Source organism: Colletotrichum orchidophilum (genome assembly GCF_001831195.1).
Source record: "Colletotrichum orchidophilum strain IMI 309357 chromosome Unknown Scaffold_174.1, whole genome shotgun sequence".
Taxonomy (NCBI): Eukaryota; Fungi; Ascomycota; class Sordariomycetes; order Glomerellales; family Glomerellaceae; genus Colletotrichum; species Colletotrichum orchidophilum.
The window spans coordinates 1-13,372 of NW_019173130.1; the positions used below are offsets into that span (position 1 = coordinate 1).

A 13,372-nucleotide genomic window follows, 5' to 3' on the forward strand; every position below is an offset into this window, starting at 1 on the left:
CGATCCTTATTTTACTATATATTTTATATATAAGTATAAGTATCGTGACTTTGCAGGGCTGCTACCGATTTTGGTAAAGTCTGCTGGTAAGTATTGCGCTAACGTATGAAACCCCGGTGGAGGTGTAGTTACCTCGAGGCAGGCAGAGGTTGTTTAAGTTGCCCCACCACCCGCCGCGATACTTTCTATTTTCCTTTTGCTCTGCCTGCCGCGTCTTTTTTTCCTTTCGGCCTCCCTCCGTGCCTCCATACTCTCTCTCTCTCTCTCCCTCTCTCTCTACCCGAGCTTGCCCGCTTTGCGCTACGCACTCTTCGGATGGAAGACCGATGCGGGCGGCGGACGGGCCAGTTGGCAGGCAACGCGGCAACGGTTCCCCAAAAAGTATGACAAGGGGGGTAGTAGGGATTTGATGATTAGGAGACAGAGTTTCCGTAGAGAGAGGAGATAGGAAGAGAGAGGGGGGGGGGGAGGGCGGGAGAGGGGGGGGGGGGGGAGGCGCGGGGGCACGGGACACCAAAAAAAGAGAAGAGGGGGGGGGGGGGGGGTTGTGTGAGTGGGAGGGAGGGGTTGGGGGGAGAGGGGGGAGAGGAGGAGGGAGAGAGAGAGAGGGGGAGAGGGGGGGGGGGGGGGGGGCAAAAAAGCATGCTGTAGAATACCATGTCGACTGATGCCTCACCTACCTTTCTATCCATATACCTCCGCTTCGTCCTCCCCGAACCACAATCCCATCCTTGATAGAGAAAAGTACAACGCCGGCTGAAAAGTCTGGCCACACCATTAAGGAGTCCCCTACCAAAATCATTAAACCCAAGATGCCCTCATTCGCACTATTATTTCAACTGCTCATAACATTTCCAGTCAGCGTGCAAATGATTCAAGTCTTATATCAAATTCATCGCCAGAAGCAGCACTTTGCTATGTAATATACCAAGCCTGGGCACAAAAAGAAAAGTAGTGGATTGGAAAGTAGAGTGGGTGGATTAACGGGGTGTCGTTGGGTGCGGGGCTTTGTTGGTGTGGCCAGACTGTTTGAGCCGGTATTGTACATACATGTACGGATATGTACCTTACCTGGGAGCTGCCTACCCGTAGGATTGCCAGATTTACGATGCTGGCATGCTGTGCGGTGTATCCGTACCCCAGCTTCTCTTTGCCCCAGGGTTCAAACCCCCAAACGGCGGCAGTCACACGCCACGTCCCATCCATTCACCCTACTATATGTGTCGATCCTCCGTCACCCTCCCCCTCTCCCCCCCTTCACCATCCCGGAACCCCGGTTCCCCCGTAGCCCCCCGGTGCGCTCCGTTTCCTCGCCCGCGCCCGATGGCCGAGGCCCGAACCTTGGCATAGACAGGCGACTCAGAGTTGTAGATGGCTGTAGCTCTCCCCGACTCAGCTTCTCCATACCGACGGACAGAAAGACGGACGGACGGACGGACGGACGGACGGACATATGTTGACCGCAAAGACGTCTACGAATGCCAAGTACTGAAGAATTGTCTGAAACACAACACCAAGGCAGCCTTCGTCTAACATGACACACATGTAAACACAACGTGGAGATTCTCTTATTCGTTCGTCATTGTCGAACCAAACTAGCCGAATACTGTAGCAAAGTTACATCTGCGGAATACCAAAAAATACTCTTCCTGCCGAAAGGACAGCCATTGAGCTTGCCTATAATTTCATCATCATAGCCTCCTTTCCCCATTCTCAGTCTCTTCGGAAGGAGTCTCCGGCCAGGCACAAACCAGTGTCTGCTTTGCTACCTGGCCACATCTCCCCCGACCATTTCTAGATTGTCCGATGTGGATGAATAAAAACCATTCGCCTTTACCGTTGGGGTCAAAACTAAACCTCTAGTTTGCCCTTGTTTTTGGTCCGTGATTAAACGCCTGCTTTCCCCAAAGTTTCCCATCCGTTTCCTCACATAGGCCTCCTAATGTGGCCGCCTGACCAGTTGCCGAGTTAATGTGTGCCAATGTACAATTAGACATGGAGATGTCTGTTTAGGCCTGGGCCCGATTCTTCTCCTTGTCTGAGAAGCAGGCGGCAGCGTCCTTACCCATCCATTTGTCGACGACAGTCTGGAAGTCTGTTTCGGAAACCACGGGACCTTGGCCTGAACACTTCGCCTTCTTTTGCAACTCAGAACACAAGCCGTCCAGATCAAACTCGCCCGCCTGGACCCTGGGGCAGGTTGACAGCTTCTCCCTGTTGAAATTATCAGTTTCGGGTCCATGGCTATTTGGCAGGGGAGTATCGTACCAAATCTTGTTGCAGTTGTAGTTCTCAGCCTTAACGGCCTCCTTAACCACATCATCGTCCGCGTTCTTGGCCGCGTCAATCTGGTCGATGAGATTCTTCTTGGGCACATTGGGACTCGGTGCCATGTTATAGGGTGTGATAAAATCGGCATCGAGAGCATCATTGAAGAAGCTGTCGTCAAAGGTAGTCGCGGCAAGGATATTTTCTTGAGGTTCACGGTATCCGCCAAAGAGCTGGGGATCAAACTGGCCACCGTTCTGCTGGGCAAGCCAGTCAAAATTATTCGTATCGATGCCGGCAAACAATGACTGCTGTCCAGTAGACTCCTCGCCAATAGTGGTCATGGTATCGACAGGTTTGAAGCCCATTGGCGACTGGGTGAAGGGCTCAGGGGAAGTTCCGCAAGATGAGCTTGGGCCTCCGTTTGACTGAGACGACGCTGATGGTGAGCTCGTCGCTGTGCCGTTGTTCATAGTGTAAGAGCCAGAGTCAACGCTGGCACGGGATGTGCCAGTGCCCATTGACCCGTTGGCGAGCGAAGGGCTGAAAAGGGATGTGAAGTTCGCCAGGTCGTCTTTGGCACCAAAGTCAAGTCCGGCAATAATGCCAGGGCTGTTGTCCTTGGCGTTGTTGAGAGGGCTGACAGGGTTGCTTCCGTTGGCTTGGTGAGGCGATGAGGAGGATCTCGTAGGCTGTACCGGCTTGCTGGGCATTTGAGACCCGGGTAACACTCCAAATTTGGGGAACTCAAATTGGAAGTTGACATCACTGAGGTTGCCAATGGCGGAAGCTCCAAAGCCCATGGGCGACTTGCTGTGTGAGACAGACCGGGTGCTCATTGCAGCAATCTTGGTCTTGTACTCGTTGAGCTCGGAAGTCATGCGGTCGATCTTGGCCTTGAGTTGGCTATTTTCGCTATTCACATCCTTGGACGCCTTCTCGAGCTCTTCGACCTTGGTCTCGAGGTCCTTGAGGTGCTTCTCCTTGCGCTCGCGGAATGCCCGCTGCGCAGCGCGGTTCTGTGCCTTGCGTTTCTTGGAAGAGTTAGAGGCATGGCTGTGGCTAGAAGGGTCTTTCAAACTTACTGAAGTCGGCTCGGAAGTAAGCGGCTTACGTCCAGGCTTCTTGGGAGCCTTTTCACTACCCTCGCGCCTCTTTGCGTCGTTGCCAGGGGAGTCCTCATCCTCATCGTCGTCGGGGTGAGATCTCTTGTCGTTCCCATCATTCTCAGTGGAGTCTGATTTTGTTGACTTGGCCGACTGAGCGCCACCGGGGATGTCGCCGATCATCTTGGCGTGGCCAACGGTGCTGACGTCAAAGTCGAAGCTGGAGTCACCAAAGTCGTAATCGTAGTTGTCGAGGTAGGGACTCTCCTGGAAGCCTGTGGCAGCCGCGCCCTGCGCCGGCGAAGTATGATAGGAGGAAGGCGACATGGAGTTGTCCTTGGTAGTGGGAGACTGATTCGCGAGCTGCTGCTTGTTGGAGTTGAGAGCGGCGTAGAGCAGGCTCTGTTGCTGCGGGGTCAAGATGAAGTTGGTTGGGAAACCACTGTTTGTAGTGGAGGCCATTGCGAAAGGAGTGTGAGAGGGCGACGATGTGTAGGTAAAAGGGAGTCAATTCGGTGCAAGAGGGCTATGAAAGGAGGCGAACTCGGAGTGCCGATTGCGGCTCAGGGTGCCGGGGTCAAGATGGCTAGGATTCCAGATAGGCCGGATCGAACGGTGATGTCGTCTGTAGGGACAAGGAAATACTCGACTACCTCACGACACCTATGATCCTTCGCTGAGCGATTCTTGGACGTCGAGCTCGCCGTCAAGACAAGGTTGAAGAAAGGTAGTATAATGTCTTTGTGTAGGAGTGGCCCGACTGCTTGGAGGTGACGAAATGATCCGACGCTGGCTGGGGTGGGATGCGAATGGAGGGAGTAGAGTTGATGCCTTTCGGATCAAAGTTGCTGCCTGACTCACAGGCCGGTCTCCAGGCAACCTGGAAGCTGTACGCTATGTAGACAGATTTCGCAGGATCCAGAATCCACGGAATTCGGGGAAAAGACGTGCTTGGGAAAGGGTGTGCGGTGATGCGTGTGTGCGGTGTAGTGGGAAAAAAGTTGTTGGTTCACGGTGACGGCAGATGCGTCTGAGTAGGAAGTGGAGAGAATCGAACTGAATGGACGACTGCAGACGGTGAGGAGGGGGAAGAATTTCAGCGTTCTTCAGTGTCAATTTGTCAGCCGCCCTTGACGCCAATGGAGGAAGGGAAAATGGAGGGGGTCGGCCGAGGGGGGAGGTCAAGGGGGTCCCAGCGGTGGGTGACCGGGCCCGGCTGGATCGATTGAAGCTTATCTATTGGCTCTGATGCCCGGTTACTGCGATAAGGCGAAGGGCGTAGCTGTCCCGCCACTGTCCCGTCGTTTTCGCATCATCCAGCCGTCGACGGATCCATTTCTGTTGCACAAATGTCCATGTTTCTGCCCTCCCCTCATTCCCTGGAACTTTAGGACCTGCCCACCTGAGCTACCCGTGCTGCCCTCGCCCTGAAGAGGGATCGCGGCACCACACGCTACTGTTGCAGGGATGCTAGTCTGATGATGCCTCGAGGGGTTCTATTCCATCTTCCAGGGTAGAAGAAGGGCAACATTCGCCACGCATCCCTCTTGCTGCCTCCTGTCGCCCTCTGTTTGCTCCGTCTCTCATAACTATTTGGGAGACACATATATAACTACTGCAACAACTACCCAGCAAGATGGAGGCCAAGACGACTTACACGAGTGGAGGCCCCGATGGACAGACATTGCCCACCGAGGGCCGACTTCAGTACAGCAATCCCATCTAATGTTACCAATCGAATTCATCGCGAGTCTGCAGATTTTGAACCCAGGCTCCCCCAGTATCTCACCACAACCCACCGGCCACAAGTCTAGGTAGCCAGAATTCGCCGCAACGAAATCGCCCAGTCTGTCGCATGACGTGGGTATTGCACTTTCTGCGTAACAATGCGAGTGGCGGGTCAGTCAGGCAGTTTCCCCTGCTGGGCTCTACCATTGTACCATAGAACCTAGTGCAATCTTGCGTTGTCTTTTTATCCACTGTTGCATCCCCCGTACGTCCAAGACACTAACCTGACCCGGCCGCCAATTCTTCAAACGGCGCGCCCGACCTACTGGATATGAGTCAGGGTCATCCTCCACGCCAAAATCTGCTGTGTAGCCGCACAGCCTCCGCTGACTGCTGTAAGTCCGGCATATGTCCATATCCGCCGGAGGTAGCGTCTTCAGCGTCCATCTGCCACGCAGAATCTGAGATACCTCGCCAAGATAGTCTCTTATCCCGCTGCAAGCCCCGTTAAACCCCGAGAGCGTCCGGGGCAACAGGCGAAGCCCTTGTCGAGGCTTACGCTTTCCATCTAGGCCTAAAGAAAGGTACACCACATCGTACGTTGGAAACTAACGTGACTGGCTAGGACTCAATTCTTTAACTGGCCGCGAGAAAGTCTTGGCCTTGTTTAATTGTTCACGCAAAGATTCAATCAAGCCGGCTTTGGTAGAAAAGGGACAGCCTAGATCTGATTATCTGAACGATCGTCTTCCTGGCCCTCTCGTGGGACGTGCCGCTCCAGAGGGAAGACCTCGTGCTGCTGCCAATGCTGGGATGACAAATGACATGGCGAACAGCTGTTTCGGCCCTGATACGATCACAACATACAGGGATTCATAGAGTCGAGGAACACCTCCACAGCCCGTGTCTACAGTACTGGACGAGACAACGGCTCTTGACGCCCCCCTTCCCGGCCTCCTCGCATCCCTCCACATCTGCTGTGCCGTATTAGTGCGGTTCTTACTAACGGTTGGTTGGGGACCAGAAATGGTCACTGTGCTTACTTACTCTCTCCCTTGCATAAATCGCCACGGCCTCAGAAGACGTCTAGACCCGACGCTACTCCGCCCGAAAAGCTTACATTGCGCATCTCGGGACCATGCGAATACCTACTACGGATATGTATGCCTGGTTTCTCCTCCGAGTGGAGGCACGAAGGAGCGAGGCGGGTACGGCGAGTCGTATCGCCGAGGGATCAGTTGAGCTTGTTTACGCGGATGTAAACAGCTGCCGAGTGTCGGGTGTGCCAGCCCTCATACAACGGTAGGCTGTCACTGCTGTCTGTACGCAGTTGGCGACGGAGCACGCCATTGAAGACCGGCGTGGGATATCCGATCCGGCACAGATTGATCCAATGTCTAAATTCGAGCCTTTGAGTCACTTGCCGCATCTTGCCATGCAGTCAGTCTGGTAAGATTGACCGGATTCTGTCACCGCAGCCGTCTCCGTTGCATGCCTCCATGGTGAGCAACTCGGAACAAGAACCGCAACGCGCCGGATATAAGGCGCTTGCGCTGAGGTCATCCGTCCCTGGCGCGGGGGTAAGTACCACAGTACCTAAGGGCCAACTCAAAGTTCGTTCTCAGGTCCGTTGGTGCAGGAAAAAAGTCCCGCCCATCCATCACAACGACAACCACCGACTCGAGTGTTTCCACAGTCATATTGATGTCGCCGGACTGTGTATGCTCGCGCTGCTATGAAGTGGCTCCGGGTGCGGCGGCCCGCAGGTGATGGGAATGCTCGACGCAAGCGATTCTCGTTCCCACGACGTAAGGCAAAGGCCAGAAACGAAAAGGTTCCGGCAGTGGCCGCGCCGGGATCCACCTGTAGACATGTGCAGTCAGTGTACCCCCGCATGGACCACCATGCAGCCGTCCACCACCCCGCCCGTCAGGGGGAAAGCAGCCTCATGTCAAAAGCCAGACATCATTCGTCCGCCGGCTCCCGACACATCGCACGATTCACCCCAACTCCACTCCACGAACCGCCAGTTTAGCCTCGCAAAGGCTCTCCCGAAGACTACCGAGTAAACACCAGCTTCGACTTGAGCTTGGACTCTGCCGCCTTGCCATGGATCTGGCGTACGATCACATCCAGGAGAGCTCGCTCCCGAAGGATGCCGATAAGAAGACGAGCGACGCCAAGGACCCTAAAACCGGCCAGCCGCAATCATCTCTGAACGCTGACTTGCAGGAGGCCTACAAGGCGATCTCATCCAGTCCCTGGGGCATGCGAATTGGTGGCTTTTTGGGGAGTGCCGTGAAGCAGGTGAGGCGATAAGATACCAGCTTCAAGAGAATCAATGATGGGCCGGCTAACCCGGAGCTCTAGGGACAAGAAGTCTACAAGGAAGCCTCCAAGGAGGTGACGGAGCTCGGTCAGGATGCATCCAAGGGATTCAGCTCGATAATCAACCGAACGCGATCGCTCACCGTCACCACGGCGCAAGAGGAGTCCTCCGGAGACAAGAGCAAGGAGACCAACAGCCAAACAACGCCCACAAAGACTAGAGACCTAGCATCATCGGATGACCCGATGAGCAGTTCCGAGAACTACCTCACCAGGCTCCGGTCCGAGGCAGCCAAGCGGCTCAAGGACCTGCAAAAGGCTGAAGACGCCGCCGACGAGGCTCTGCTCCGCTTCGGCACCAACATCAGCAACTTCCTCAAAGAAGCGGTCAGCATCGCGCCGCCCTCTGACGCCAACAGCCAGGGAGGCGCCGTCATGTTTGAGAGCAAGGACGCGCAGGGAAAGCGGGTTATCCACACCTCAAGGCAAGACGCCCAGTTGCACGTCATCCACACGAGCACCGAAAGCTTCGCAAAGGACCCCGCCACGGAGGAATTTGCAACCTGGGCCAAGACTTTTGACGCGGAGAAGAAGACGGCGGAAATTAGCGACGACCTGAACAAATACCCCGAACTGCGAACGACGATGGAGAAGCTCGTGCCTGACCAGGTTCCCTATGCTGAATTCTGGAAGAGATACTACTTCCTCAGACACGGCCTGGAGGCTGCCGAGACCCGACGACGTGATTTGCTCAAGGGTGAGTGAGGGCATTTTGGATATCACAACCATATGCTAACTAGACACAGCGGCCTCTGCCGAGGATGAGGTCGGTTGGGACGATGACTCGGACGATGAGGCCACTACCACTGCTACTGTTCCCGCTCCTCCTGCCGCCGCCGCCGCCGCCGCCCCTGCTCCCGCCCCTGCTGCTCCAAATGCCGAGCAGACGCAAGCACGCCCGCCATCAGCCGAGTCCTCCACTACCATCCAGCCTCCCGCCCAGACCTCCTCCAAACTCAAGCCCGCTGAGTCCCGCAAGTCGAATGACGAAAAGTCCCAAGCCGACAGTGACACCAGCTACGACGTGGTCGGTGCCACCTCGGGCGTCCCCAGCCAAGCCCCCAACAGCCCCAAGGACTCCCGCAAGGCCGACGATAGTGACGACGACTGGGAGTAGGATGGGGCGACTCGGCATGCCTCCTTTTGCTGACTGACTGGCGTTGATATGGGGGTTTTGGATTGTCTCTGGCTCGAATGGCAGCTCTTAATTTTGCGGACATTTGTACATCAGCCGCGCGGGCCCGTAGTGCAGCATTCTTGTTGCTTTGAGACCAAGTCGCGGGAGGGCTATTTCTCCTCTTCGCTTTTTTTTTGGCTTTAAACATTTATCTCTTCTTCTTGGTGACCGTGGTGAAACCGTCTTCGTCGACCTCCGGCTCCGGCTTCTCCCTCGGCGCACGAACGAGCTGAGGCGCGTCGTCCATCTCAACATCATCTTCGTCGTCATCCTCGCTGTCGTCATCCTCCCAGTCGGTGTCCTGATCGCCGGCCTCGACCTTTTTGTAAAGCCCTTCCACCTTGGCACCCTTGCGGCTCTCCCACTTGGCGCGCAGCTCGTCAACGGCAGCGAAGTTGCCCTTTGCGCACTCGGCCCGCAGCTTGACAATCTGCTCGGCGACATCGAAGCCCGTCTCGTCGTCGACGTTGACCTCGAACTCGTCCAGCATGACCTGCAGCAGCATGGTCTCGACGTACTCGGTGTCGGGTTCCTCGGCGGCGGCGGCGGCGCTGGCGGGAATAGCTTGGCCAGCGGCGGAGATCTTGGCGAAGGTCGGGAAGATCTCGGCGACGGCGCCGGCGAACCAGTCTCTCTTGTCGGCGGAGTCCGGGCCGCCCCAGTGGTTCTGGACGGCGAGGGAGAGGGCCGGCCACATGTGCAGGGACAGGGCGACGGCCTGCTCAAAGGTCGACTGGCAGGCCTCTGGGGAGAGGCTTGTTAGTATCTAGTGCCTGATTTGCCTGATTGGTGTTGCCAAAAACTTACCTGCCGTGAAGGGGCTGGAAGATGCCGTGGTTGCCATGTTGACTTGATGCGTAAGTCGACCTTGTTTTTTTTTTCGCGGGGTACTTTGGAGGGGCAGATTTTGGGCCGGTGACAGTTTGTGCCAAATTTCAGATCACAAATTTTTTGGTGGATAGTGCATGCGACGATTGGCACTGTCGGTTGTGCTGTGTGGGGGCTCATCCCGGTCCCGCATTCGGGTCTAGCCAGGCCTCGTGCGGGAACTCTGAGATTGGCACAATTGGCTAACGGGTACGGATACGGTAGGGTACCTCCCTACCTTGGAGACAGGCTTCACTGCGTACCTCACAAGCTGCTCCATTGCCCACGTCCGACATGACTTATCAATCCATTGAACTATCTCAAGGGGAAAAAAACCACTGCAGAAATAATGCAGTTATTGTCTCCAGGCTTCTTCATTATTCATCCAATGATCCTGGCAAGCTAATGATGAAGCTACTGTCGCTCGACCAGGCTCAGGCTCTCGGCGGACATTGCCCATCCACTTGGGCGCTGCAGTGATGTCATCGGTCCCCTATTCCGGCAATGAGCTCTGGGGGGTTTCAGGGTCCGGCTTTCTTCTGTGTTCCGGGCTGCCTCGAAGCGACGTGATGGTCTGTCCACAAACCGCTTAAGATCGCCCCTTGCTGCTCGCGGGGAGCTTCAAAACCTCAAGAATCCGCCTTTCGGGGGCAAAGCTGTAAATCCTGTCCTTCAGCTTTCAAAAAAAAAACCTCGCGACTGGGACGACAAGAACCATGAACCCGTTGAAGCTCAACACCACTTCCGTGTCATTGGCGGTCACGCCCACCGTCGTATCCACTCTCTTCTCACATGTGAGTCTCCCCTATTCCCAGCACACCTTCTTCTCTTCCCTGCCCGAGGTAGCTTTCCCCGGATTTGCTTGTCACAGAACATGCAATGCAACCCGGCGGATTCAACAGCTACTACAGACTCCATACGAGGTGCCAATGACTGATTCTCTTCGACCCGGCAGTACCTTAAACGCAAAACCTCAAAGCAAGGACCCAACTCGCACTTGTCCTACGACGAGGGCCTGCACCTCGTCCGATCTTTCCTCGAGTTCGCTTCCCAACACACGGTCGAGGAGCTACAGGCCTTCACAGCCCAATGGGTCCCGCACCCGCAATGGGTCAAGGTAGAAGACCTCGAGATCCCCGAGGCGGAGCTCGACAAGTCGGCCGGGTTGATTGAGGCACAACTTGGGCCCGCCGGCGTGCGGGCCGTCGGCGGGCGCAAGTGGTGGAAGTGGCGGAAGCCGCAGAGCGTGCTGAAAGCCGAATGGATCGAGATGCGCACCGACTACCATGAGAGGAAAAAGAACGGCGGCGCGACCAAGAGGGTGATGCTCTACGTCCACGGCGGCGCCTACTTCTTTGGCAGCGTCGACGAGCACCGGTACCAGATGCAGCGTCACGCCCGCAAGCTCAAGGCGAGGGTCCTCGCGCCCCGGTACCGGCTCGCGCCGCAGTTCCCCTTCCCCTGCGGTCTCCAGGACTGCCTGGCCGCCTACCTCTACCTCCTCACAGTCCAGGATCCGACCACCATCGTGCTGGCGGGCGACTCGGCCGGCGGCGGGATGGTGCTGTCGATGCTGTGTATCCTGCGAGACCGCGGAATTCCCCTCCCCGCCGGCGCCATCCTCATCAGTCCCTGGGTCGACCTTACACACTCGTTCCCTAGCGTGTCGGGGGACAACCAGATGGACTACATCCCGTCGTCCGGCTTTCATCACAAGCCGTCCAGGTCCTGGCCACCGCCCAACGAGGACGACATGGAAATGATGCGGGAACAGGCCATCAAGGCGCGCGCGGGCAAGGAAAAGAGTGCCACGAAGCTTAACACGCTCGAGAAGAAGCAGGCTGCGCCGATCGCGCTGGGCGATGGCAACGGGACCTTGGGGGGCACCACTGCCTCCTCTGGCAACGCCGATCCTACCAAGACGGCCTTGCAGCTTTCCGTCACTATCGACGGCAAGCTCACAACAGTCAAGGATCAGATTCAGGTAAGCGCTCGAGTGCCTTTTTATTCGGCCGCAGTATAGAATCCTAACAGCTCCAGATGTACACGACCAACGCCTTGCTCTCGCACCCGATGGTCAGCCCTGTCATGCAGCCAACATTGGGCGGACTCCCGCCGTTACTCATCATGGTCGGCGGCGGCGAGGTCCTGCGCGACGAGCAGATCTACGTGGCTCACAAGTGTGCGAATCCCACCAAGTACACACCGCCGGGTCTCGACGACGCGGGCCTAGCACAGCTGAAGCAGTACAAGCCGACAGACGTGCAGCTCCAGGTCTGGGACGACCTCTGCCACGTAGCGCCGACACTCAGCTTCACTCGGCCCGCCAAGCACATGTACCGGGCGGTCGCGCAGTTTGGGGCCTGGGCCCTGGCGAGGGCGCAGCAGACAGAGTTTGAGATTCTGGATGACGACGACATTTCCATGATCTCCAGTTCCGCGTCGGACTCTGATGAACCGGACGACCAGACCGAGAACGCAGGTCCTCCGGAACTGGTCGGAAAGGCCGGTATGCCGTTACCCCCGTTCAAGAAACACATGATCCGACAAAAGATATCCACGCGCGGCGTCGTCTCCGATCTACCCCCCGAATCTGAGCTGGCTGGCTGCATCATGAAGTCGGAGGAAGTCGGCGTCGTCAGACCCATACCGGTCAGGAGATGGCTCGACACCAAAGCCACCTTCGACAAGAAGTTTTCGAGCACAAAAGCAAAAGTACATAAGAGCATCATCAAAGACCTGGCCGACGGATACATGGACTTTGGCGACGGCGAACAGCCGCCGCCCACCGCGCTGGCGGGTAGGCGAAAGGCGTCGGACGAGCTGGTCGACAGGAAGAAGACCAAGAGCATCGGGCTGGCGCTGTGGTCGCTCTGGGGCTCGAAGCACGACGAGACGACGACGAAGAGGGAGAAGAAGGCCGATTCCGGCGCCGCCGCCGTCGCCGCCGCCAGGACGTCACAGTCACAGTCACAACAGCCGCAGTCGCAGACTTCGCCGAGGGGCGGCGAGGGAGCCAGGTCGTTTGAGGACATTGAGCATCAGGACCCGGCACCCCTCGGCTCGCCTACGGGCAGCAAGCGGCGGTTCGTCAGAGACGAACACCAGACGGAGACGCCGGACCCGGACTCCCAGATAGTGGAAGACTCCCAGACCACGGCGGTGGAAGAGAAGACGCCAGTGGCGGCTCTCATCGAGAAGAGGAAGGGGCAGGAGAAGCACAATGAGGAGGCCGCCGCCGCCGACGCCGCTGCCGGGCACGACGGGCACCTGAGCCCAGACTTCGTCCCCGGCGGCACCGGCGTCGCGGGCAAGCGGCCGTTCCTCGACGGCATCGCGCTGCCTTTCAGCCTCGGCAAGAAGGACGCCGAGACGGCAAGCATGGTGACGCTGATGTCTGGCGCCGACAGCCGGCCGATCAGCCCCATGCCCCAGCTGAGCCGATCGGACACGCCTGATGTCGTCAACGGCAACGGGGTTATTGCTTCCGAGGCGAGTACCCAGGTCCCAGAAACTGAGAGCAAGCGGCCCCCACTGGACAACTTTGTCACGGCGGCGGAGAATCTCCCTCTTGCAAACGGCAAGGGGAAGGAGATTGCTAATGGAGGTTTGGAGCAGACCGCATGAACTTGCTGTGGATAAAATCAGATAAAATAGCTTCAATCGTAGTGTGTATACTAAGTTTATCGTAATAGTGTCATCACTTTTGAGCTTAGTCCCATCATATTGATTGATTCAACCACGAGCAAGCCCATCAGCCATTCGAGTCCTTAAAACCTCCGGAATGTTGTGAATGTTTTTACATATTGTTACAGCGTCGAGGGTATATACAGCTCTT

The 13,372-nt window shown here is 56.7% G+C and overlaps 4 protein-coding genes across 4 annotated transcripts; 2 read left to right on the forward strand and 2 right to left on the reverse strand.

The window, feature by feature from the left end:
• Nucleotides 1–2,009: 2,009 nt before the first annotated feature.
• Nucleotides 2,010–3,836, reverse strand: CORC01_13013 (transcription factor PAP1; the record flags this gene model as incomplete). Its single annotated transcript, XM_022624631.1, has 1 exon — nt 2,010–3,836. One exon carries the CDS (start codon nt 3,834–3,836, stop codon nt 2,010–2,012), a length of 1,827 nt encoding a protein of 608 aa, XP_022468839.1.
• A 3,375-nt stretch (nt 3,837–7,211) lies between these two features.
• On the forward strand, nt 7,212–8,607 carry CORC01_13014 (BSD domain-containing protein; the record flags this gene model as incomplete). Its single annotated transcript, XM_022624632.1, has 3 exons — nt 7,212–7,409; nt 7,473–8,187; nt 8,237–8,607. The coding sequence occupies 3 exons, from the start codon at nt 7,212–7,214 to the stop codon at nt 8,605–8,607; spliced, it is 1,284 nt and encodes a 427-aa protein (XP_022468840.1).
• Nucleotides 8,608–8,815: 208 nt separating this feature from the next.
• On the reverse strand, nt 8,816–9,511 carry CORC01_13015 (pre-rRNA-processing protein TSR2; the record flags this gene model as incomplete). The annotated part of the gene is made up of 2 exons (XM_022624633.1): nt 8,816–9,411; nt 9,475–9,511. 2 exons carry the CDS (start codon nt 9,509–9,511, stop codon nt 8,816–8,818), a joined length of 633 nt encoding a protein of 210 aa, XP_022468841.1.
• Nucleotides 9,512–10,250: 739 nt separating this feature from the next.
• CORC01_13016 (uncharacterized protein) lies at nt 10,251–13,161 on the forward strand (the record flags this gene model as incomplete). The annotated part of the gene is made up of 3 exons (XM_022624634.1): nt 10,251–10,328; nt 10,490–11,518; nt 11,575–13,161. The coding sequence occupies 3 exons, from the start codon at nt 10,251–10,253 to the stop codon at nt 13,159–13,161; spliced, it is 2,694 nt and encodes an 897-aa protein (XP_022468842.1).
• Between the last annotated feature and the right edge of the window lie 211 nt (nt 13,162–13,372).